The following is a 25,875-nucleotide window of genomic DNA, read 5'->3' on the forward strand; positions in this document are numbered from 1 at the left end:
TCTTCTTTGCATTTACATAGGTATGTATGGAGCGGGGCATTTGGGTCCCCTACTGCCCAAGGTGAGGCAAGTGTCAGGGGACAACCTGAGGGAGTTGTCACCTCTCACCTTCACCTGACCGAATGTGTGTGTGTATGGGTACATGTGTGTATTCATGTGCGCTCGCATATGTGTGTGTGTGTGCGCGCACGCATGAGTGGGCTAGAAGCTGGCGTTGGGTAATTTCTCTGTGTCTGTGGGGACTGCACGCCACATGTGTGGTGTCAGAGGGCAGCTTATGAGAGTCAATTATCTCCTTCTCCTGGGTGGGTTCTGAGGATCCAGTTCAGATCTTCAGTCTTGGAGACAAGCGCCTTTTCCTGCCGAGACACATTGCTGGTTCCTCCATCCTATTATTGTTTGGTGTTTTGAGACAGGGTCTCCCTGTGTAGCCTTGGCTGTCCTGGACTTGCTTTGTAGACCAGGCTGGCCTCACAGAGATCCTCCTGCCTCTGCCTCCCTGAGTGCTGGGATCACAGGCGTGCACCACCACTGGCTGGCTGAGACAGCACTTCTCTGTGTAGCCCTGACTGTCCTGGAACTCACTGTAGACCAGACCGGTTCAAACTCAGTTCTGCCTGCCTCTGCCTCCCGAGTGCTGGGACTGCAGGTGTTGGCCCCCACGCCAGGTTTAAAAGTCTAAAAAGACTTTCTGTGTCTGTGTGCAGTGTGCCATGTGGGCGCTGGGACCCGAGGAGGCCAGAAGGGACACTGGGATCTCTGGGAGCCACAGGGACCCGAGGAGGCCAGAAGACGCAGTGGGGCGTCTGGGAGCCAGAGGTGGAGGTGGCTACGAGCAGCCACGCTACTGAGAACCGAATCTGGGTCCTTTAGAAGAGCAGCAGGCGCTCCTCGCTGCCCAGCCCTCTTTTAGCCGCCTTAGTTCTGAGTTTCTCAGACTAAGGTTCCCCGGTTTGGCGAGGCTGACTGGCCAGTGAACCCCGGTGCGGTGGATGCCACGGCTGAGCTCTGTGTGGGTGTCAGGGGTCCACCGGAAGTGGAGTCACTGGGCTTGCACAATCACAACGGGCACTTTGCTGAGTGAGCCATCTCCCTAGACCTTTCTTCTTCTTTGCATTTACATAGGTATGTATGGAGCGGGGCATTTGGGTCCCCTACTGCCCAAGGTGAGGCAAGTGTCAGGGGACAACCTGAGGGAGTTGTCACCTCTCACCTTCACCTGACCGAATTCAGACCTTCAGCCTCGGTGGCGCAGGCCTTTCACACACACCCCCCACCCCCAGCCTTCACTCTCGCTCCGGGCTTTGGGTTCATGAGGCAAGGTTGCGTATAGCTCGGGCTGGCCTGGAATTCAGTATGCAGCCTAGGATGGCCTTGCACTCCTGCCTTCACCTCTGCCGTGCTGAGATGACAGGCTTGCACCATCACCACACCCAGCCCCCTCTCCCCGCCCATGGCTTGGGAGGGCTGGCCCATGCAGTCATGCCCTGACCCCTGACGGGATGCCAGGTGAGTAATCAATAGCCGGCATTTATGGCGCCCCTGACACAGATCAGACATTGGCTTAACTGCCTGATGCGTAATGAGGCTAACTTGCCTGGGTCTGCCCGAAATGCTCCTGGGTTAGACAGGTTTGAGCTGAGTTCCAGATCCCAGGTGGCCCTCAGTAGAGGTTTTTTTTTTTTTTTTTTTTTTTTTGCACAGGGGTGTTAATGCCTTCAGCCTTCTGACTTGCTTCCCCAAGGCTGGCCTTGAACTTGTAGCAATCCTCCTGCCCCTGCCTCCCAAGTTCTGCGATTACAGGTGTGACTCCTGTACCCAGGACTATGTATCTTTACTACAGAAGAGGGAAGCTCGCAGAAGCTCTGTCCAAAGTCACACAGCCAGAGAGGCCGCTGGGTATCAACCTAGTTCCTGTCGACCTTTTCTGTGACCTCTAAGGGAAGAACCTGGTTTCCCAGCAGGGATGCTAAGGGCTGGTCCAGACTGATCTTTGATGATGGGAAGGCCTTGCCATCTACCCTCCTTCCTCTTTGATGGTCCCTGAAGGGGATTGCCAAGGGCAGGGATCTTTTTGGGCACAGATCGCCCTGGGGATTGGTCAGCTTCAGCATCCTGCCCAGCCTGTGGCTGGGAAGGGCCAGGGCCCACATCTTGTGGGCAGCCTGTGGTAGGGTCAGCATTCCAGGGGCCTGCCTGGCATGTGGGGAATGTCCTAGAAGTCTCAGCCTTCCAGAGACTGAAAGAAAAGTGTTCTCACAGGGGCTGGTGGGAGGTGGTGCTTGTGGGAATGTCCCTCTGCTCTGGAACTCTGAGGGGCTGTAATTAGGGTCACCCTGGGGCTGTGCCACGCCAGGGAGTTGTCCCGCTTTTTTCTGCTCTGCTGCATAGACAGAGACCGCTCTCCCCATCCCCGCCTTAGCCAGCCTGCTTCCTGGTAGACCAGCACCCCAGGGCCTGAGAGTGGGGATGCTCGTTGGTCACTGACGCAGGCCACAATCACCACGATTTCTTTAGAGTCAGCAGGGTGGCTGTACTCTAGGCTGGCCCTGGAATAGAAACCTCAGTTTGTGCGCAGGAGGCCCAGGCTGTAAGGCCTTCGAGAAACCCTGCGGCGGGTGGGGCCGGTAGGACTCTCCAGAGCTTAACCTCTCTTCAAGCCCCGGCTCCTCTGTTTCCAGCGGGTGTCTTCCGGTGTCTCTGGCCTCTTCAAGCAACAGCTCTAAGGCTACTTCCTGGTGCACCCTGGACCCTCCCTCCTGGACCCTCCCTCCACCCGGAAGGCATCGTTACCTTAAACCTGCCTGATCTTTCCCCTGTGCTGGGTCTTGGGGGTGGGGTGCTCCAGGGTGGCCTCAGAGAGCAGGAGAAGGCTGGGGATCAGCCAACCGCTGCAGAGAACGATAGCGGAGGAGCAATTTAAGTAGACCAGCCAACACGCACGAGCTAGAGGCCGAAGTATTGCTACGAGTTCGAGTCCAGCCCGAGCCACACAAGAGCCTTCAAGCCTAGTCTGGGCTACAGAGTGAGACCCTGTCTTAAAACCCAGAAAAACCCGCTGCGGAGGCGCAGGGCCCCCGGCGCGCTCTGCAGAACCCCCTCCCCTGGCAGGCCCGGCTCGGGGCGTGGCCTAGCCCGATGACGTCACCCGCCTATAAAACCCAGGGCGCCGCCGGGCTGGCTTTGTGGAGCGCCGCAGCGGGCTAAGCCGTGCCGAACAAAGGAGGTCGGGCACAGCCACCCAAGCTCCCGGGGCCGCCGGGCCGCCCTCCGCCACCATGACCGCCAACGGCACAGCCGAGGCGGTGCAGATCCAGTTCGGGCTCATCAGCTGCGGCAACAAGTACCTGACCGCCGAGGCGTTCGGCTTCAAGGTGAACGCGTCGGCCAGCAGCTTGAAGAAGAAGCAGATCTGGACGCTGGAGCAACCTCCGGACGAGGCGGGCAGCGCGGCCGTGTGCCTGCGCAGCCACCTGGGCCGCTACCTGGCCGCCGACAAGGACGGCAACGTGAGCTGCGAGCGCGAAGCGCCGGACGCCGACTGCCGCTTCCTCGTCGTGGCGCACGACGACGGCCGCTGGTCGCTGCAGTCCGAGGCGCACCGGCGCTACTTCGGCGGCACCGAGGACCGCCTGTCGTGCTTCGCGCAGAGCGTGTCGCCGGCCGAGAAGTGGAGCGTGCACATCGCCATGCACCCGCAGGTCAACATCTACAGCGTCACCCGCAAGCGCTACGCGCACCTGAGCGCGCGGCCGGCCGACGAGATCGCGGTGGACCGGGACGTGCCCTGGGGCGTCGACTCGCTCATCACCCTGGCCTTCCAGGACCAGCGCTACAGCGTGCAGACGTCGGACCACCGCTTCCTGCGCCACGACGGGCGCCTTGTGGCGCGGCCCGAGCCCGCCACGGGCTACACGCTCGAGTTCCGCTCCGGCAAGGTGGCCTTTCGCGACTGCGAGGGTCGCTACCTGGCCCCGTCCGGGCCCAGCGGCACCCTCAAGGCCGGCAAGGCCACCAAGGTGGGTAAAGATGAGCTCTTCGCCCTGGAGCAGAGCTGCGCCCAGGTGGTGCTGCAGGCGGCCAACGAGAGGAACGTCTCCACGCGCCAGGGTGAGTTGGGGACGTGTTCCCTCCTCGGGTCCCGACCCAGTGCACAAAAGCATCCCCCCCGTCCCTCCTTTTCCCTGTCTCATGCGCTCCCGTTAGGCGCACAGGCCTCCGTCCCCCACTTGGGGGAAGTGGGCTTTCTGTTTTGAAAAACCGGGTCTCACCCTGTAGTTATCCTGGGACTCGCTGTGTAGCCCAGACTGCCCTCCAACTCACAGAAATCCTCCTGTCTCTGTCTCTTGAGCGCTGGGATCAAAGTCCTGTATTACCACCCCCTGTCCGGGATGTGGGCTTCATCTGCTTGGGAGGAGGTGACGTGGGGTGCGGCCTAGCCCATCCTAAAGCAATGCTGTCCACCCCCACCCCTGGCTGGGGGTGTGGGGCTTCCTAGACCTAGCTTAGACCTCTGTTTCCTCTTCCTTTCCAATCTGGCTTGTCCCCATTCGTGGGCTGATCTCCTAGGTCTTGGGGAGGAAGGGTTCCCCCTTGTCCATTTCCTCGTGCGTCCTCTCCCCTGTTTCGCAGGCCTTTGGCTGGAGGGCCAGGGGACAGTCATTCCCTGCTTCCCCTCCTACCCCCCCCCCCCCGCTTTCCCCGCCTTTGCTGGTGGGATGGAGGAGGTTGGCGGGGCTTTTGATCCCGACGGGGTGTGCCGGGCGGGGTTGGCCCTGCGATTTGGGGGGGGCCGGGAAGGATGTCCGCAGGGGCCGCCCCTCCCCCATCGGGCCTCCCCTCGCCGAGGCCTGGCGCTCCGGGCCGCGGCCTTTGTGAGCAGGGGGGCGGGTCGCCACGGCTGGGCCCTCCCTCGTCCCCTTTGTCCTGCTAGGGCTCTGCAGATGGGAAAACCAGATGCGGCGGGGCTGGGGGAGGGGATCGGCTTAGGCGGGTCCCTCTGCGGAGGAGCCACCCCCCAACCCTCCAGGCGTTGTCCCTGGTCCAGGGGCTAGCGCGGAGGCGCGGAGTGAAGCCGCCCAGCGTTTCCTTCGCACCCCGGCTGGCGGGCGGCGTGGCGCGGGTGGCTGCGCGCCAGGCACCCTCCCTGCTCTCCCGTGCACGCCTCGCGGTCTGGCACTCGGCGGAGTGGCCCTCTAGAAGCCTCTACCCTCGAGTGAACCGGTCCTCAAGGCCTCCCTGGCTGGGAACAATCGTTTGCAACTCGATCTGTCCCCATCCAGGGCCTCCAGCAGCCCGGCAGGCCGTTTCCGAACGGCATGGGCGTGCCACAAGTAGGCGCCTCCTTTCTGGTGTACCCGGACTTTACCAAAGGGTCTTTGCTGCCTGCTAGCAGGGGCTTGTGAGATCTCGCTTCCTTGGGTGGGAAATTGGACCTCAGGCTTTAGAGATGGCTGGACCGGAGCGGAGCCCGTGGAGAGGAAGGCCCCCTCCCCCATTGCAGAGGACTAAGGCCTGGGTGGGGCCTGCCTTGATTGGGCTGAATTAACTCTCCGAAAAGGTACAGCCATTTGTTCTAGGTTACACAGTAAGACATGCTGAACAGCGGGTGCCTGATTCCAGAATGTTCTCTCATTTTACACACACACAGACACAGACACACACACACACACACACACACACACACACACACGGCATGGCAGCTTCTCTTGTTTCACATTGCTGGGTGAGGGGGTCAGAGTTCACACCTGTTTTGCAAACACTGAGGTACAAGGAGCGGTGGACGTCCCTTGGGAACGTGACTGGGATGTAAAGCAAAAGATTGGGGGGAGTGCAGAATCTGGGTGTAGACCGTAAGGACCGGGGGCTGCCCCGGGAGAGTGGATAGCAATGACCACGCATCAAGCGTATGGGCGGGTGTTGCGGGCAGAGGGCACGGCCTGTACAAAGGCCCCCGAGGCAAGGAAGTGCCGGGAGAGAGCCCAGCCTCCCTAGGAGGAAGGCTGGGCTTTGGGCCCTGCGGACGTGCCTGGTACTCGCAAGCAGAGAGATGGCTCTGTGCTTATCGAGCTGTGTCCAAGGCCTGTTGCCCTGGGGAAGGTTAGGCAGACACAGGTGACTTAGGCCCTTGGGGCCGGAAGGAGCTAGAGGGTGTGTTTTGCGAGCCTGGGCAGGTACCCTTCTCTGAGGGTGTCTGATGCTGCGTGATTCACTCTGATGAGGCAGGAGGGGGCGGAAGTTAAAGGCGCTGAAGGGGTGAGGATGGGAAGGGAACTTGGGGTCATAGCTAGACCTCTCCTGCCCTCGTGTGTTGGGGTCTGAGTCCATCATCGGCCAACTCATCCCCTGGCCTTTTGGGTGAGCTGCTGGGTGGGTGTGCCTGGGAGGCCATTTTGGGCAGGCCTGCGTGGCAGGGAGGCGGGGCTGGGCCTCGGAAACACGTGTTGGGAACCGTTCCTGCTTCGGGGGAGGGAGGACAAGGGGAAGGCAAGGCGCAGTCTGGGGTTGTGAATGATCCTTGCAGAGTTGCAGCTTCCTGCTCCCTGGCCTGTTTTCCCATCTGTAAAACACAGAGGTGCTTTGAGCCGGGCTCTGTTCCTGGGAGCAGTGAGCAATACCTCACCCAGGATGGGTGAGGAGGGGAGGGTCTCCTCCCCTTCCTCCTTGCTCCTCCTGATCATCCCAAGCCCGCTCTGTCTTCCCACATTGCCCATCACTCTGTCCCCATCACTTCTAGGGTGTCTGGTTGAGGAGTGACGGGTGAGTCTGGGGGGTATCTGAGAATTCCCCTCTGGGTAAAGGAGTGCTGGTTTCCAGCACTGAACAGACTTTGGGAAGTGAAGTCCTGGAGGATTCTAAGCTAAATCCCCCTCCCTTCCTACATGAGATGGGGGAATGCTTATTCAAACAAGGCAAGGGAATGGCAAACTGCTAAAGCCTGGGAGGGGGTTGAGGGTTAAGGGACCCTCTGAGTCACCACAGAGACTGCCGGGGAGCTGGAAGATAGCCACGCCCCCTCCCGTGCGTTTCTAGGAGCCTGTGACTCAGGTTTTCTGTGCTGCCACTGTTTAAAAAAAAATCCCACAGAAAATCTGTTACCATAGCAACACTGCTCCAATGTGATTTCAAGGCCAAGTGGGGCCTTTCCCCCTTCGCTGTGCCTTAGAGGGGCCATTCTGGAAGGAGGCTAACTTCCCTTTCCAGGCCCTTCCTCCGGGAGTGGGACGGTCCTGCTTACCCTTGGCAACAGGCCCTCGCATCCTTTCAGGGTCCCTAGAGAACAGAGAGATGTTCCTTTCTGTCAAGGTAGGGAAACTGAGGCAGACAGAGAAGACATTCACCCAAGGGTGCCTGGAGTCCACCTTTGGTGTCTCACTGGCCTCTTTGGGCCTTTTACCAAAGGGTGGAGGCCACAAGCCCTTTGTCCCAGTACCTAGAGGTGAGAGCCAGATGGTGGCCTGGGTGAGGTCCTTTTGGTCTGGATGTCTCCTTTCTCAGAGGTAATGGGAGGCTGAGGGTTAGTTCACAGTGCTGGCCTGCCTCTCTGGGGCAGGTCTTGGGCTGGGGTCTCCCCCTTGTTTGAGGATGGCTAGCATGCTGGGAAGCCGTGACTCCTTTACCCCACCCACCTTAGTTTTATTTTTGTCTTGGAGCCCATCTGGTTTCCACCTCTCCATCCTCCTGCCTCAGCCTCCAGAGTGCTGGGATGACAGACACAGGCCACCTCTTAGGATTGGTTTCTGGCCTCCTGTTCCACTGCCTTGGGGCAGCTTCTGATGCTGGGGTGGCTGGGAGGGGCTTTTCTTTTCCTTTTTCTGAGACAGGGTTTCTCTCTGTAGCCCTGGCTGGCCTGGAACTCACTCTATAGACCAGGCTGGCCTGGAGCTCGGAGATCTGCCCGCCTCTGCCTCCTGAGTGCTGGGATTAAAGGAGTGTGCCACCACCAGCTGGTTCAGCTTTTCTTTTATTGCTGGACTGTGGGGATCAAACCTGAGGCCTTGTGTGGGGCCAGCAGGTGCTCTGCCTTCAGATCCTTAACCCCTCACCAGCAGGTTCTGGGTAAATGCTCAGTCACTGAGCCACACCCCAACACACCCAAAACTTTCTTTTTCTCAAGTACATTTTCAGTCTAATTAACCTTTTATCAGTTTATTTGTGTGTGTGTGTCTGGGGGTGTATATGCAGGCCACAACACACACAGAGAGCTCAGGCAACAACTTGTGGGAATCCTTTTTCTCCTAAACCCAACTGGGTTCTGGGGATGGAACTCCTGAGGCTTGGCCATAAGGGCCTTTACCCACAGAGGTCCCAGTGCTGACTTCTCCTGACTGCCCCTTTTCCCTGGGTGGCCACGATTAGATCAGGTGGGATTGCCTGGCCTCTGGCATAGGGTGTGGCTGGTCTGCCCAGTGTGCGGTGCTGACTCAGCTTTTCCTGCATGTGGCAGGCAGAGGGGACAGTGGGCGGGACCCCACTCGCTTGTGGCCAGCTGTCCTCTCGATGTTTAGCCGTCCCTATTGTGGGCTAGGGCAGGAGAGCCAGTTTCTGCTGGAGAAGGTGGGTAGTTGAGCAGACTCCAGCCCAGAACTGTGGCCTCAGGGTGAATGCCTAGCAAGAGAGAGACAGGGTCAGGGTCCTGGGTTCCCCCTCCCCCCCATGGAAGCCATCTTGGAAGCCGTGTCTGCTGATCCTATGTCTAGAAGAAAGGCTCAGACATAGCCAGGCTTCTGTCCATTCCTGAGAGCCAAGAAACCCCTTAGTCTTCTGTGTGACCTTGGGGCCAAGGCTGTGCCACCTCTCAGCTTCTTCATCTTTCTCTTTGTGAGGTAGACGTGAGGGTCCCCATTTTCCAGCACAGATGGAGACACTGTTGGGTCAGGGTGGCACTGGCACACCCTTGGGTGGATGTCCACTGAGCGTGGGTTCCTAGGGGCAAGGGTGAAGGCGGCACCTGCTGTCCTCTGCTTGGTCCCTGCTTCATAAGGATGCCCGCAGATAAACGGAGCCGGCAGTATGCACTGCACCAAGGCTGACATTCTTAGAATCCCAACTCCTTAAAGCAAAAGACTTTTTCTTGTTAGGACCCAAGGTCCCACTCCCAGATGGAGAGCAGAGCCGCAGGGAGCAAGGCCTTTTTAAAATTTTTTTTCTTTTCTTTTCTTTTTTGTTTTTAGTTAGTTGTTTTTTGTTGTTGTTGTTGTTTTTGGGTTTTTTTGTTTGTTTTTTGTTTTTTGAGGCAGGCTTTCTCTGTGCTGTCTTAGAACACTGTAGACCAGGCTGGCCTTGAACTCGGAGACTGCCGGCCTCTGCGCCCCAGATTAAAGAGGTGTGCTACCACCACCCAGTTCTAGAGCACTTGTTGGAGGACCAGCACTCACACGGAGTCTCTCAGGGTTCCAGGTCTAAGCTCTGAGGGCACCGGACACATATGTGGTGCATATACATTCCCACAGGCCAAACAGTCATACATACATATTACATACAAATCTGTCTAGAGGTAAAGAAAATAAAAGGGCGAGGGAGGGAGGCCCGGTGGTCCTGTTTGGGTGGACGTGCCCACACGCAGGAAATGCTGGAAAATTCCATCAGCCTTTAGTGTTTGTGGCAGGTGGGGGCAGGGATAAAATATGACTTCATTTTCATCCTTTTTAAGTATTCTAAGGCAATGTGTGGTCTTCGTGTGTGTTGGGGGGGTGTTCATGTGGGTGTGGTGCCGGGGTGCAATCCAGCACCTTCCGCCATGCCAGGAAAGCGCTTCACCACCTCTCTGTTTTATTTATTTTATATATGTAGCTCTGGCTGTCTACAATTCATTATGTAAACTAGGGTGACCTCAGACTCAAAGAGAGTCGCCTGCCTCTGCTTCCTGGGTGCTAGGCAGAAAGGTGTGCGCCTCACACTCACCTTCTCTTACCAAAATAAAAATAAAAAACAAGTTCTTGTATTTGTTTTTCTTTTTGTATGTGGAGGGTGGTGGCCACATGCCTTGGGTGCCGTTCGGAGGTCAGAGTAGGTTCTGCTGCCGTGCTGGTCCCAGGGGCTGAACTCAGGTCCATAGGTGCCTTTGCCCCAGGAGCCATCCCGGTGGGCTGCAACCCTTTGTGTGTGCTTGGGGTGGAGGTGGGGTCTCATGTGGCTCAAGCTGGCCTTGAACTTCTGGGCCCCCTGCCTCTGCTAACCAAAAACTGGGGTTGCAGGCCCTCTCAACCACATCCTTTCACGCAGCCAGGGTCTCGCTCAGAGCCGAGGCTGGTCTCCGCCTCCTGAGTGCTGGGATGACAGGCATGGGTCACTGCGCCTCGCTCATCCTCTACCCTTCCACTTTTCACACATACCCACTACAGGAACCTGTAGCAAACCCCCTTTTACCAGCACCCCACCATGTGACATTCTGCAGAACCAGCTCCATCTGTGTGTTTATTCTATGGTTTTGGTTGTATTTAAAGCAAATTCCTGACACTGGGGCTTATCCGGAAACGCCTCCATCTGTACCTACGAAACCAGGCCGCTCCTTACGTAACAGCAGCACTGCCTAACGAACCAAGCTTTAAAACCCTGGGCCAGGGGAGAGTTCTGCTTGGCTTTGGAACATCGTTGTGGGTGGTTCGTTTTGAAGTTTGAAGGCTTCCTTCCTCCCCTTCCTCCTCCCCTTTCCTCCTTATCTTTTTGGGTGCTAGAGATGAAAGAAACCCACCACTGACTGAGCTAAATCCATAAATATCCGAGGCTGTCTCCTGCCTCAGTCTTTGAGTACTGGCACATCCGATTTTTAGTGTTTGTCTGACCTCCTAGCATGGAGGTCAGAGATCAATATCAGATGTGTGCACACTTTTTTGTGGGGCATGGAGCATAGCCAGGCAGCAGTGACCCACGCCTTTAATCCCAGAACCCTGGGAAGCAGAGGAAGGCGCATCTCTGAGTTGGAGGCCAGCCTGGACTGCAGAGTGAGTTCTAGGACAGCCAGGGTTACACAGAGAAACCCTTTTTGAAAATCAAAGAGAAAAAAGATGGAGTCTCACTATCTAGCTCTGGCTGTCCTAGAACTCGCTATGTAGACCATGCTGGACTTGAACTCACAGACGTCCACCTGCCTCTGTCTCCTGAATGGACTCTGTACTGTGAGACAGGAATCTCTCGGTGGCCTGGAGCTCACTAGTTGGACTCGGCTGGCTGTCACTGAGCTCCAGGCAACCATCTGTTTTAGCTTCCCTGTGCCGGGATTATAGGCTTATGCCGCCATGGCCGCCGAGCCGGCTTTTACGTGGTTCCTGGGGAATCTGACCGTAATGCTTCATGACCAAGCCATGTCTTCAGGAGCACCCACTCACGCGCGCTTGCGCACACACACACACACACACTTCCTTTTTTCTTTCTTTTTTGAGACAGGGTCCTACTCGGTAGCCTGGGGAGCCCAGAACTCACAGTTAACCTGTCATTTCTAACCGGGTGATGAGATCCTGGCCAGCCTTGGCCCACGTATCTGGGTCCTCCTCACTGGCTCAGATACCATGTGAGGGGTCTGAGGCACACTTCGGGAAGCCCACAGCCCTGTGGCATCCTTGAGTGTGGCTGAGCAAGGGGTCACGCAGTGGCCTGACTGGCTCGGGTCTCCCCCTGCAGGTATGGACCTGTCGGCCAATCAGGATGAAGAGACTGATCAGGAGACCTTCCAGCTAGAGATGGACCGGGACACGAGGAAGTGTGCCTTCCGCACCCACACGGGCAAGTACTGGACGCTGACGGCCACCGGGGGCGTGCAGTCCACGGCTTCCACCAAGTGAGTGAGCCCGGCCCCTGGGTCCCCTGGGCTGGCCCTTCTCCCGGGCGGGCGGCCTGCCTGACCCCTCCTGTTGCCAACCCCTCTTCTCTTGCCCAGGAACGCCAGCTGCTACTTTGACATCGAGTGGTGCGACCGTCGGGTCACTCTAAGAGCGTCCAACGGCAAGTTTGTGACCGCCAAGAAGAATGGCCAGCTGGCTGCTTCGGTGGAGACAGCAGGTAGCCCTTCGAGGGCAGCGCCCCAACCCTGGGGGACAGCCACCCGGGGCCACGCCCCAGTGCCACCTGAGCCTCTGGTGTGCAGGGCATTCCTCAGGCTGGCGGCGCGTGGGCCCCTAGCTTCTCGGTGCCCCTCTCCGAGCCACACCCTGGCTCACTCGTTTCTGCTAAGTTCAGTGGTCCCTTTCCCTGTGGCCTGCAGGGGACTCCGAGCTCTTCCTCATGAAGCTGATTAACCGTCCCATCATTGTCTTCCGTGGGGAGCACGGGTTCATCGGCTGCCGCAAGGTCACTGGCACCCTGGATGCCAACCGCTCCAGCTATGACGTCTTCCAGCTGGAATTCAACGATGGCGCCTACAACATCAAAGGCAGGTTCCCTGGGTGGGGTGCTCACAGCCATTCAGAGTCGCCAGGGCAGGGCTGTCCTGTGGTCACTGGGGGTAGCCAGCCTTTCCCCTCTTGTCTGTAGAGAATTTTACCAACTCATCCTGGGCAGATGGAGAAGGTGGGAACCAGCTCAGGGTACTGAGGCATGGCTCTGATCTATGAATCGGAGACAGAATTATCTCAAAGAGAAAGGAAGGATAAACGAAGAAGATAGAGCCAGAAGGTGATGGTGCACGCCTCAAGGAGGCAGAGGCAGACGGATCTCTGAGTTCGAGGCCAACCTGGAAACCCTGTCTCAAAAAAAAAAGAAGATGGAAGGCTATGACTCCTTGGCTGTGGGACAAAAACTACAGTGAGAGGATCCCAACAATCCAGAGGTGTTAAGTTAGAATCAGAACCCTGTGCTGGGTGTGGCCTTGGCAAACCCAACTTCTTTTTTGCAGTGCTGAGAGAGCTGTGTCCCAGCCCCTCATTGAGGGATTCTAGGCAGGTGCTCTGCCACTGAGCCACACCCCAGACCCTCACTGGGGGATTCTAGGCAGATAGGTATTCTACCACTGAGTCACACCCCAGCCCCTCACTGGGGGATTCTAGGCAGGTGCTCTACCACTGAGCCACACCCCATCCCCTCACTGGGGGATTCTAGGCAGGTGCTCTCCCACTGAGCCACACTCCAGCCCCTCACTGGGGGGTTCTAGACAGGTAGTCTGCCACTGAGCCATACCCCAGCCCCTCACTGGGGGATTCTAGGCAGGGGCTCTACCACTGAGCCACACTCCAGCCCCTCACTGGGGAATTCTAGGCAGGGGCTCTGTTGCTGATTTATATCCCTCTCTTTATTTTTTAAGTTTTTTGTGTTTTTTGAGACAGGCTCTCACTAAATGGCCCTGGCTGTCCTAGAACTCGCTTTGTAGACGAGGCTGGCCTTAAACTCAGAGTCCACCTGCCTCTGCCTCCCAAATGCTGCGATTGAAGGAGTGCGCCACCATGCCCAGCCCGAGCCCTCTTCTCTATTTTTTAGTTTGAGATGTTGTGTCAGTAAATTTCCCAGGATGGCCTTGAACTCTAGACGTTCCTCCTGCCTCTCGGTATTTGGTGGTGAGGATTACAGGACTGGGCCCCACATCCGGCTGACCTGGCTCAGTTCTGGCAGCTGACAGGGGGAGGGAATAGCAATCCTTGCGGAGAGTGCAGGGTGGGGTAGGTAGGCAGCATGGCTTGATGGGTCTCCTTCCTCTCCAGACTCCACGGGCAAGTACTGGACGGTGGGTAGCGACTCCTCTGTCACCAGCAGCAGCGACACCCCTGTGGATTTCTTCCTTGAGTTCTGTGACTACAACAAGGTGGCCATCAAGGCTGGCGGCCGCTACCTGAAGGGGGACCACGCTGGGGTCCTGAAGGCCTGCGCGGAGACTATCGACCCCGCCTCGCTCTGGGAGTACTAGGGCCCCCTGCCTTCTGCAGGCCACCCCCCAGTCCCTCCGATCCCTATTCACCGGGCGGCCCAGCAGGTGGCAAGCCCCTTGCCTTTCAAACTGGAAACCCAAGAGAAAATGGTGCCCCTCCCCCCCTAACTCTGCTCCCCATGGGTCGGTGGCTGCAGACTGTCTCTGGGAGGGACTTCGGGTCCCTCTTCACCCTTCTCCGCCATGGGGCGCCCGAGCACCTTCTGACCTCAGACAACTCAGCCTTATTTCCCCCAGGAAGTGGCCTAGGAGAAGCTGGTGGTGGTTGGGGGACCCTAGGGAGTTGCCCCAGCCCCTGAGCTTGTAACTGGAAACCCCGCCCCCACGGGGTCATACCTCTCTGGTGTACCTGGCCCCAGCATCAGGGGCCAGCCTTTGGGTGGCACTGAAGCAGGTGCCACCTGGCTTGCCCACGAGGGTTTGTCTGGACCGCGGCTAGAGAGCAGTCTCTATCCCATCCCGCAGAGGTCTGGCTGCTTCCTTGACGCAAAACGAGCTGGGTGGCGGAGCTGCCCCTGCATGTCCCGGGGATGGGGCGAACCTTGCTCCCATCTCTTTCCTTTTCACCCTGGCCTGACTGGAAGCAGAAAAAATGACCAAATCAGTATTTTTTTCTTTCTTTTTTTTTTTTTTTTTGGACATGTTACTGTTGAAAGGGCCCCAGGCAGGCCTGCCCTGTTGGTTGTAGCTGTGCGTGGTCTTTGGGGGGGGACTCTTGGCGCCTGTTCCTGCCTCCCCAGCGGGTTCCCTCCCTCCCCCCCTGCCTGCCCACCCCCAGCCCCGGCCCTGTGATTGGTGCTCCACGTCTTCCCGACACCTCGGGGCTCCTGGGCGGGAGAGAGCCAGGCGTGTCCCTCCCCGGGAGCCCTGGAGTAGACCTCAGGGGCCTCTCCCCAGCCTCTCCATTCCAGCCACTCCCCAGCCCCATGCATCTCCTCATTCTGGGTCTCTCGGTCTTTTATTTTTTGTAACTGTCATTTGTATAACTCTTAAAGACCCATGATAGTAGCTTTGAACTGGAAAATAAAATAACCGCCGAGTCTGCAGGCTGCGTGTGTCGCACAGAATGGGCGGGGTAGGGGGTGCAGAGGGCACTGATTGGCAGGCTCCTGTCGGGTCCAGACCCTGCTTCCCGGGTCTGGCGAGCTGGGTATCCAAGCGCAGGCGAGAGGGTTCAGCAGGTAAGGTTGCGTGCTGCCAAACGTGGCGGCCTGAGTTTGAGTCCCCAGCACCCACGTGACGGAGTCGGACGCAGTGCTGGACGCCCACCCCAGGGCTTTTCGAGGAGGGTAGAGACAGGAGGATCCCTGGAGTTTGCTGGCTGCCCAGCCTTGCCTAATCTGTGAGCTCTGGATTGGGTGAGAGGCACACACACACCAGGCCTGTCATCCCGGCTGCTCAGGAAGCTGAGGCAGGAGGATCACAGCCCAAGACTGACAAGATGGCAGTGATTTCAGGGTGGCCTGGGCACCTTGCTGCATAGATGTTTATGAAGGGGCTGTGGATAGCACGGCTATGAAGCAAGCCTGGCTGCAGGGCCGCTCAGAGCACTGGCTGCTCTTCCAGAGGACCCGGGTTCAGTTCTCAGCACCCACATGGCAGCTGTCTTAACTCCAGTTCCCGGGGACCCGACACCCTCATACAGACCCAGACACGTGCGGGCAAAACACCAAAACAAAATAGAGATTGGCCAGCCAGTGGCTCCCTGCACGGGTTTCGGGTAAGCCTGGAGTCTAGAGCACGGTGGCATTGCCACTGCGGTCCCTCCGCGACAGCGCGGCGCTTGACTGAGCACTCTGGAGGCCCCCGGAGCAGGCGCTGCCGAGCGGGTGGGGAGCCTCACTGATTGGCTGCTGATGACGGAAGGAGGCCCGCAGCGCGCTGGGCGGCCCGTGCGTGCGGGAGATTGACGGGGCAGATGGCCGCAGAGCACGCCGTGGGTCCCTCACTGCAAGCTGGCCCCGAGCAGGACAGGGTCGGTGACGCCGAGAGACAGATGACTCAGGCTCGGGTGGGGGAGAAGATTCCCTCCCCTGTCCCTTACCACCACCAAGACCAGCCTGACGGCTGTGGGGAGCCTGCGCGGGGCACTGCGGGGGGAGGGTCCGAGGGAGGAGACGCCAGGGCTAAGGGACCTAATCCAGAAAAGAGACAGGAAGTCACCTGGTCGGGGACCTGCCAGGGAAAGGCTGAGCTGGAGGATGTCAGGTTGGGGGGCCCAGGCAAAGGGGGGGCGCACACCCCAGATCTGTCCGAGTCCCGCACACACGCTCAGGCACAGGGGCCGGTGTGCAGAAGCGCATTGGCACACCCAGCAGCTCCCACAGACAGCTGTTGGGTACCCCATTCCCTACCCCCCCCCCCCCGTTTCTTCCAGTTGAGTCAGGAACCCACAGCTCTGCCTGTGGAGCTCAGAAGAAGGTGTTGGGGCCCTGGAAATGGAGCTGTTGGTGGGGGTTGGTAGGGATCGTAACTGTTGAGCCATCTTCTGTCTCCTCTACCAACGGTTTTTTGATTTGTTTATTTTTCTGAGACAGGACCTCATGTAGCTCAGGCTTGACCTTGCCTTGTCGTCAAGGTGACCTCAAATTTCTGCCTCTTGCGTCCTCCCTCCTGGGTGCTGGGATTACAGACATGCTGGCCTCTGGCCCGTAGCTTCATGCCCACTGGGCAAACTGAGCCACACCCCTATTTTATTTGCTTTCTTTTTTTAAATACATTTAATTTTATTTATATATTTATTGATTACAATCTATTCACTTTGTATCGCCGCTGTAGCCCTGTCCCTCCCCTTCTCCCAGTCCCCCTCTCCCTCCCTCATCTCCTCCCATGGCCCTCTCCAAATCCACTGATAGGGGAGGTCCTCCTCCCCTTCCCTCTGACCCTAGTCTATCAGGTCTCATCAGGAGTGGCTGCATTGTCCTGCTCTGTGGCCTGGCAAGGCTGCTCCTCCCTCGAGTGGGGGGTGTGTGGGGTGTGTGATCAAAGAGCCCGCCAATGAGTTCAGCCCCTGCTCCCCTTACTAGGAATCCCATGTGGACACTGAGCAGCCAATGGGCTTCCTTTGAACAGGGGGTTTTATTCGTTTTCTTTTTGGACAAGGGCTTGCTATATAGCCCAGGCTGGCCTCTTCCCATCTCAGCCTCCCAAGTGCTGGGATTACAGGCTTGAGTCATTGTAGGTAGAACAATGGAGAAGCTTTTGTGGCCCTCATGGGTCCCCTCCAGACCTGTCAGAGTTTAGGGGGCTTCCTGCAGGCCTGGCCTTCAGGAAGCCTCGACGAGATGGGACCAGGCCCTGACTGGTGCTAGCCAGATCCATCTGGCAGGGAGCAGATGACCGAAGCCTGGGGGTTTCCCAGCCGGGTCCACACTGGACCCCCTGTCCAAGACTGCTTCTATCCCTCCTGCGGGAACCTAGCGGGGTGACGTCCTAGTCCCCACAGGCCCCCAAGTCCTCCAGAGCTGAGTGCTCTCTCCCTCTGGAGGGAGAAGAGCTGTGTCCTGACTTTGTTACTAGGAGCTGAGGAGGCCAGGTGCAGTGCACATCTGTGATCCCAGCACTCGGGAGGCAGAGGCAGGCAGATCTCTCTGAGTTCAAGGCCAGCCTGGTCTGCAAGTGAGTCCAGGACAGCCAGGGCTACACACAGAAACCTTGTCTCAAAAAAACAAAACCAGAACAACAATGAGAAGATAACTTGAGATTGCAGCTGTGCATTCCTGTGAGTGTGTGTGTGTGTGTGTGTGTGTGCGCACACACACACACATGCACAAGTTTAATATTACAGTAAATGAGCATCCTACTGACACTTTTTCTTTTCTTTCTTTCTTTCTTCCTTTCTTCCTTCCTTCCTTCCTTCCTTCCTTCCTTCCTTCCTTCCTTCCTTCCTTCCTTTCTTTCTTTCCTTCCTTCCTTCCTTCCTTCCTTCCTTCCTTCCTTCCTTCCTTCCTCCTTCCTTCCTTCCCTCCTTCCTTCCTTTCTTTCTTTCTTTCTTCCTTCCTTCCTTTCTCTTTCTTTCTTTCTTTCTTTCTTTCTTTCTTTCTTTCTTTCTTTCTTTCTTTCTTTCTGTGTTGAGTAACAGACAGGGTGTTCCAGGCCTCTCTGGGTTTTCAGCTCTGGTCTAGATGGGTAGATGGGAAGGGCCGCTGGGTCCCTTGAGAGTGATACCAGCAGAGGGAACAGATGGGGTCTCCCAGGGAGAAGGCTGCCTGAGGGGAAGGGCAGGGTGGAGGTGGGGTGGGATTTTCCTGGGCTTAAAGACACCGACAATGGGCAAAGCCGAGGGCGGAGGGGCTGGGTGGGTCAGCGCTGCTCTCCCTTTCCTAGGACCCAGGCTCGACCTCTTCGGGAGGAGAAAGGGGAGGATAGGGCCTTTCTGAGCCCCCCAGCTGGGGCCATGCACCAGGTGTCAGTAATTAATGCCGATATTTGTCATCGCTGTAAGAAGTTACCTGACTCGGTGAGCGAAGCTACTGACAAGCCAGGTCCTCTCCCTGGCCTCCTCATGGTGGAAAAAGAGAATGCTCTATTCTAAGTTGTCCTCTGAGCTCTGTGCGTGTTCACAAAGAAGTAAAATAAGCACAATTAAATTAAGATCACAGCCAGGCATGGTGGTGGCACACCCTTTTTAGTCCCAGCACTGCGGGAGGCAGAGGCAGGCGGATCTCTGTGAGTTCAAGGCCAGCCTGTTCAATAGAGAGAAACCCTGTCTTGAAAAATAAAACAAAAAGATCATGTTGGGACCAGGTGGTGGTGCCCACATTTAACCCCAGCACTTAGCTGAGGCAGGGGGCTCTCCCTGAGTTTAAGGCCAGCCTGGTCTACAGAGCACCACTTTAGGCCACGCCAAACTACATAGCGAGACTTTGTCCCAACCCCCCACCCCCGCCGCTACCATCAACAGAAATTAAGATCACGAATGAATGGGGCATGAGATAGAAGGACAGGGGGCTGGAGAGATGCTGGCTCAGCAGTGAACTGGCTGTTCTTGCAGAGGACCCAGCATCGAGTCCCAGCACCCACAGAGTGGCTAAAGTTCCGGGGGTCTTCGGAGGGCACTGCACACGAGGGCTGCACACAGGTGCAAAACACTCAAGCACATAAAATGAAATCGAATAAAGAACAATAGAATCAAAGGATTCCAAAAGATTGGAATAGAATCCAAAAGGTTGGGGTTCCTATAAGATGAGTCATTTGGGCTGGCCAAATGTAGTGACACCTACCTGTAATTCCAGCACCTGAGGTAGGGAGGTGGAGGCAGGAGGATGGGGAGCTCAAGGGTACCTTGGCTACATAGTGAGGTAGTGAGTTTGAGGCCATCCTGGGTCACATGACACTCTGCCAAACCCTTCCCCCATAACAACAACAAATATACGCAAAGGAAAACCTCCCCTAAATCATGAAGGGCGAGTTGGAGCATGGACAGGCCTTCCAGACCATGTGGTGCATTTGGGAACAGAGGGCAGGAAGCACTGTAGAAGGGACTCAGACCCAGGGAGGAAGGGCCCGGCAGACTCGGCACCACGTGGACAGGGCAGCTGGGGCCCACTGGGCAGCTCCGGGGAAGCAGCACACACCAGAGCCATCCGCCTCGGAGCTGGGCCACAGCGGCCTGCAGTGTGGACCCTGGCACACCAGCTTCGGCAAGTACTTGCCTGTGGACAGAGTAGATAAGGATAGGGCCAGTGTTGGAGGTCAGCTCACTGCGCTTGAAGGTGTGAGCTCAAAAACGTGAGGGGGCACCATGGTGTCTGCTACATGGACACCGTGGTGTCTGGGCCAGTTGGTCTCAGGGGAGTAGCATTATATCGTGTTACATTATATTATTATATTATATTAAATATATATATATACTTAAATATTTGTTGATTTATTTTACGTACATGAGTGCTCTGTCTTCATGCGTACCAGAGGAGGGAATCAGATCCCATTACAGATGGTTGTGAGCCGCCATGTGGGTGCTGGGAATTGAACTCAGGACTTTTGGAAGAGCAGCCAGTGTTCTTAACCGCTGAGCCATGTCTCCAGCCCCAATATATATAGAATTTTCTGAGAGGGGAGACTCTCTATGTAGTCCTGGCTGTCCTGTAGCTTGCTATGTAGACCAGGCTGGCCTCAACATTTTGGCAATCCTCCTGCCTCTGCCTCTGGAGTGTTGCTGGAACCATAGGCATGTGCCACCATACCTGGCTTACTTTTTATATAAAGTTTTTGGAGACAGGGTTTCTCTGTGTAGTCCTGGCTTTCTTCAAACTTGCTCTGTAGACCAGGCTGACCTGGAACTCAGGGATAGACCTGCCTCTGCCTCCCGAGTGCTGGGACTACAGGCATGTGCCACCATGCCGTGCTAATGTTTTAAGGAACGATTATATTTGCCACAGTGGCTGTACCATCCTACAGTTCTCCATGGCTGACAGGTCCCATTTTATTTGGTTGCCAATGGGATAGAATGCACCCCACGGCTGGGCTCTTGCGATGTCACCTAACAAACGTGCCTTTTGCTTATCTGCACGAACAGGCCTTACTGTGTCTTCACCGTGCGCTCTGCGAGTGGATGAATGCCTTGTCTTATCTACCTTCCCCCACTCACGGTCTCAGACATTTAACACAAATACGGCTGTGCGAGCTACTGTGCCCACGAACCCCTGTGCAAATGCCTGAGAAAACCCCTTGGAGGGCAATTCCTGGCTCATTTGACATTTCAATAAATGTGGCCAGATTAAAAAAAAAAAAGACAAAATACAAAACAAACGAACAAAACCTGGCCTGGTGGTGCCTGTCTGCAATCCCAGCCCTGGGGAAGTTGAGGCAGGAGACGCTGGAGTTTGGAGCTAGTCCGGGCCACATATAAGATCCTGTTGCCAACAGACGAGATAGGATGTAGTTCAGTTGGCAGAGCGCTTTCCTCGTGAGTATGCAGCCTTGGTGGCCTGAAACTCGCTCTGCAGACCAGGCTGGCCTTGAACTCACAGAGCTCCACCTTCCTCTGCCTCCCGAGTGCTGGTATGAAAGCACGTGCTGCCACACACACGCAGTTAGTTTTTGGTTCTCTGATAGAGGACCTCACTATGTAGTCCAGGCTGGGTTTGGACTCCTGACACTCTTGCCTCAGATCTCGGTGCTGGAGTCACAGGTTTGAGAACCACAACCGTCTGGCAATGCCCAAGACCCTTTCCTGCAGAGCTGCTGGTCAGAGTCTAGGCCAAAGCAATACAAGGGGAGGATCCTGGCAGAGAAAGGCAGGGGTGGTGGTGGGGACAGTGTTCTACCTGAGTTTGCCAAGTGCAGGCCTAGAAGCTCGAAGTAAAAGCTAAGCAGAGATTTTTCTTTTTTTCCCCAAGACAAGGTTTCTTTTTGTAGCCTTGGCTGTCTTGGACTTGCTTTGTAGAACAGACTGGCCTCAAACTCACAGAGATCTGCTTACCTCTGCCTCCCTGAGTGCTGGGATTACAGGTGTGTGCCAACAAGCTCAGCTCAAAGAATGTTTTTGATGTGCAGAGGATTGAACCCAGTGAGGGGCTGGGTATGGCTCAGTGGCAGAGCCCCTGCCTAGAATCCCCCAGTGAGGGGCTGGGGTGTGGCTCAGTGGTAGAGCACCTGCCTAGAATCCCCCAGTGAGGGGCTGGGATGTGGCTCAGTGGCAGAGCCCCTGCCTAGAATCCCCCAGTGAGGGGCTGGGGTGTGGCTCAGTGGGAGAGGAAAGTGGCTGTGACAGCATGCGGCATCATCACCCTTGTCTGGGTTGCTTCTCTGGACTGTTGTGAATGACTCAAATAACCATTGCAATGGAAACCTTTCTAGTGAGCATCTCCACAGACCTTGAATGCTTCACATCTGCACATCAGAATAACAGGGAGCAAGCAGGTGGAGGGCTACCCAACCAACCCTCAGTTTTGCTGATGAGAAAGCCAAGACTCTGGCTGTCCAGAGCGACTTGCACACTATGACACCGGCAAAGGTGAACTCTCCTCTACCTTTATGAACCTAAAGACATCAAGCAACTCTGATGCGCCTTCCAGGGGATCCGCTGTCTTCACCATGGCCCTTTCATAGAATTCACATCACATTCTGTTCTGGGCTAAGAACATTTTCTTCCTAACTCCTCTCCCTCCTTTCTCTTCCCCCTTCAACTCTCCTCTCCTTCCCCTCCCTCTTTATCCGAGGCAGGGTGTCACTAGGTAGTCTAGGCTAGTCTTGAACTCACTCTGTGGTCTAGCCTGGCCTTTAGTTCTACAGTGTTGGATCACAGACATGAGCCACCATTCCCACCTCTCCATTCCCACCCCTTCTCTATCCTCCTTCCTTGCCTATTCTTCACAAGGCCACATTCTCTACCCCAGGCTAGTCTTGAAGTTACTACGTAGCCCAGGCTGGCTTCAAACTCATGGTTGCCTTGCGGAGTGCTGGGATCCCAGGCATTTGATACCATGCTACTACATAGGCACGAGTAATATTTCCTACGCCTGCCAGACCCTGATCTGGGGCTGAGGATGCATTCTGAGTCAAATGGTTCTTTACTGTCTTTTGGGGGGTTTGGAAAATATCCCTAAGGAGATTATTAATGGGCATGTTAGTGACACAGATGGAGAAAGAGGTCAAGAGCTGGGGCTGAACCCCGCATGCTGATTTGCTGTGGCTCTGTCAGCTCTGATGGAGTCCCTGGCTCCCTGGTTGGCCCTGTGTTCTGTCAGAATAGAGCCAGGAGAGAGATGCTTTTGGGCCCATCAGCACGCCTTCAGAGCCAGGGTGGGCTGGTGTGGCCATGAAGGTCAGGGATCTACAAATATTATTATTGCTCTCTCTCTCTCTCTCTATATATATATATATATTTTTTTTTTTTTAGACAGGGTTTCTCTATGTAGCCCTGGCTGTCCTGGAACTAGCTCTGTAGACCAGGTCTCGAATTTGCAGTGATCCTCCTGCCTCTGCCTCCCAAGTGCTGGGATTAAAGGAGTGAGTCACCACCCAGTTTACACATGCTCTTTTGAGGTCTGAGGGTGTAGTCTGTTACTGGAATGCTTACCTGCATGCCTGAGGCCCTGGGTTCAAGCCCTAGCAGACCTTAACCTTCCTGTGTTTCTTTGTTCTGCTGTTACCACACCAGACGGCTCTAGAATGCTCACAGTTCAAGGAAGAGGACATAGTCCTCTTGGCTGGGCTGGATTTGCTATATAGACCAACTAGTCCAGGACGGCCTCAAACTCACAGAGATCTCTCTGCCTCTGCCTCCCAAGTGTGGGGATTAAAGGCGTGACCCACTGCTCCCAGCTAAAGTTTGGTTTTTATTTATCGTGCTGTGTACATATGGCCTGTGTATATATGTTCCTGTCATGGTACACGGAGATCAGAGGACAACATTCAGCGAACTCAGGCCATTAACCGCCCCTCTCTCACAAACCAAGCTTCCTTATGTGGCGTTAGGATTAACTAAGTAGATAAGCTGGGCTTGAATGCAGGACTCTGTCTCTGCGGTGAGCACAGGCAGGTACCACCATGGCTACCAGGACAGTCTTTGGTTATTGCTATTCTGAGCTTACGCGTTAAGTACCTGTAGTGATGGTCAGAGGGCAACTGTCTCCCACATCTACATGGACTCTGGGATGGAACTCAGTTTGTCAGCTTGCACGGCAAATGCTTCACTGTGAAGATACCTGCTCACCCTCGAATGTCCTTTTTTTTTTTTTTTTTTTTTTTTTACCCCGGACAGGAAATTTCCCTATGTAGACCAGGTTGGTCTGGAGCTCAGAGATCTGTACCTCTGCCTCCCAAGTGCTGGGATCAAAGGCTTGTGCCACCATGCCCAGCTAGAACATGTCTTGATTCCTACTTTAATGACAAATGAGAGGTCCCAGGGCCTGGAGGACTGGGTGGGTGAACGCGGCAGGAGTCTTGGGACTACCACATCTGAGCTGTCTATTGTCACTGACAGGGGTGCGCCGAGCATGACAGAAAGAGATGAAACCTTCACCCCCGTGTTCCTTCCAGTCAAGCAAAACAAACAGCCCCTGGTAGAGGAAGCAACAGAGGAACTGAGGCTTCATTAAATCTGGTCTGAGGAGACTCAGATGGCCCTGAGGGCTAAGGCACTGACTGTCTCCCCAGGGGTCATGAGGCCAGAGTGCTGGCACTGAGCACCAGTCCCAGCATTGAAGGATGTGAGTGGAGCCTGTGGCGAGGAGGGCTCAGAGCTGCCACCGTGACACGGAAACCCTTGCTGGATCGTAGTGCTGTTGACCAAGGGCAGCTGGGCACATTGGCACATGGCCAAGTGAAGGATTCCAAGTTCAGGCTGTAGAAGGAGACCATGTTGACATTCCCCTCCCTGGAAAAAGAGAAAAAGGAAAATGGAAGCATATATATCATAGCAAGAACCACACAGCTCTCCAGTCAGCAAAAGGTTTGCCGCAGAAGTATGAGGAGTCAAGTTCCTCATAAAACCAAACCCAAACCCCAGCCAGGGGACAGGCGTGTATGGTTTCAGCACCAGCGAGGACTCCCGGGGCCTGCTGGTTAGCCAGCCTAGCTAAACTGGTGAAAACTAGCGAGGTCTCAAAAAAGTAAGATTATGTGGTGACGCACACTTTTAATCCTGGCAGGAGCAGAGGCAGAGGCAGATGGATCTCTGTGAGTTCAGGGCCATCCTGGTCTACAAAGCGAGGCCTCTTACACAGGGAAACCTTGTCTCGAAAAATAACAACAAAAAACCCTAAAAAGAACAAAAGACTTATGTGGTGGTGCACATCTTTTACCTCAGCTCTTGGGAGGCGGAAACAGGCAGATCTCTAAGGCCAGTCTACATAGTGAGTTCCAAGCCGGTCAGAGCAACCCATGACACCCTGTCTCAGAGGTGTGGCAAGAACCACACAAAAGAACCACAAAATAACCACTTTAATACCAGCACAACCTTACTCCAGAGACAGAGGCAGGCAGATCTCTGTGAGTCTGAGGACAGCCTGGTCTACAGAGTGAGTTCCAGGACAGCCAGGGCTACACAGAGAAACCCTGTATTAAAAACCAAAAACAACAACAAAAAACCCCACAATAACAGATGGAGAGTAGGTTGAGAACAGATTTCTATTCTCCATAGGCACACGTGTGTGTGTACACACCTCTGCTCCCATACAGATGCTATATAGGCTAGCTGTGGTGGTGCATGCCTGTAATCCCAGCACTTGGGGCACAGAGCCAGGGTCATTCTAAGTCGGGGGGGGGGCAGTAAAAGCCTGGGCTCCAGAGCTTCATCCTCATGTTGGAAAGTGGGTCCATCTTGGATAGCATCTGTGAGCCATTATGCATAGGGGTTTACTGAGGGTCTGGGTGTAACGGCAGTAAGGCAATGACTGAGAAATTGGGTAAGCCCACACTGTGAAGCATCACAAGTGCACGTGACTTTAATTCCAGCACTGGAGTGGCAGAGGCAGGCAGGTCAGCTTGGTCAACAGAGTGAGTCCCAGGCGGGCCAGGACCAGAGAGACCCTGTCTTAAACAACTCCTCCTGCACACGTGGTATCTGGGATGATACAGCAGGGAGGATTCTGGAAATACTATTATTGGGTGTGAACCTGCCTGGGGAAGGTGAGGGATATCACTGTCACCCAGAAGGCAGGAGGCTACAGAGCCTCTGCCACCACGAATGTGTAACCCATGCGGGAGCAGCTCTGGATGGCTGGGGACAACTAAGGGGATCAGTGACTGCTTTGGGAGCTGGGGATGCAGAAAAATTTTGTCCCCAAATTTTGCTTCAGCAAAAATGTTCTCAGATGAGAAACAAGTCCAATAAAACAACAAATGGCAGGAAAGGACACTTTCTTCCTGGAGAGTTGTCCTGGCCCTCCTCTACCTGCAAGGCCCATTGTCCAAGTGCCCAGGCCCTCTGGCCCTGTGGTGCTGAAGGTGAATGGTGGGGTCTGAGGAGTGCAGGGAGGCGGTTCTGGGCTGTTCTCCTGGCCGTCAGCTGGATGAGGCTAGGCAAGAATTAAGGGCTGCTGCTACGTTGGGAGCATGTAGGGAAGGAGTCCTCAAGG

General features: G+C 55.7%; 1 protein-coding gene across 1 annotated transcript; it reads left to right on the top strand.

Annotated features, from left to right (window-relative positions):
• The first annotated feature begins 3,167 nt into the window (after nucleotides 1-3,167).
• On the top strand, nucleotides 3,168-14,898 carry Fscn1 (fascin actin-bundling protein 1). The gene is made up of 5 exons (XM_021652968.2): nucleotides 3,168-4,110; nucleotides 11,620-11,776; nucleotides 11,876-11,997; nucleotides 12,200-12,367; nucleotides 13,629-14,898. The coding sequence occupies exons 1-5, from the start codon at nucleotides 3,279-3,281 to the stop codon at nucleotides 13,829-13,831; spliced, it is 1,482 nt and encodes a 493-aa protein (XP_021508643.1). The 5' UTR covers nucleotides 3,168-3,278; the 3' UTR covers nucleotides 13,832-14,898.
• Nucleotides 14,899-25,875: the final 10,977 nt, after the last annotated feature.

This window comes from Meriones unguiculatus, chromosome 15 (genome assembly GCF_030254825.1).
Source record: "Meriones unguiculatus strain TT.TT164.6M chromosome 15, Bangor_MerUng_6.1, whole genome shotgun sequence".
Classification (NCBI taxonomy): Eukaryota; Metazoa; Chordata; class Mammalia; order Rodentia; family Muridae; genus Meriones; species Meriones unguiculatus.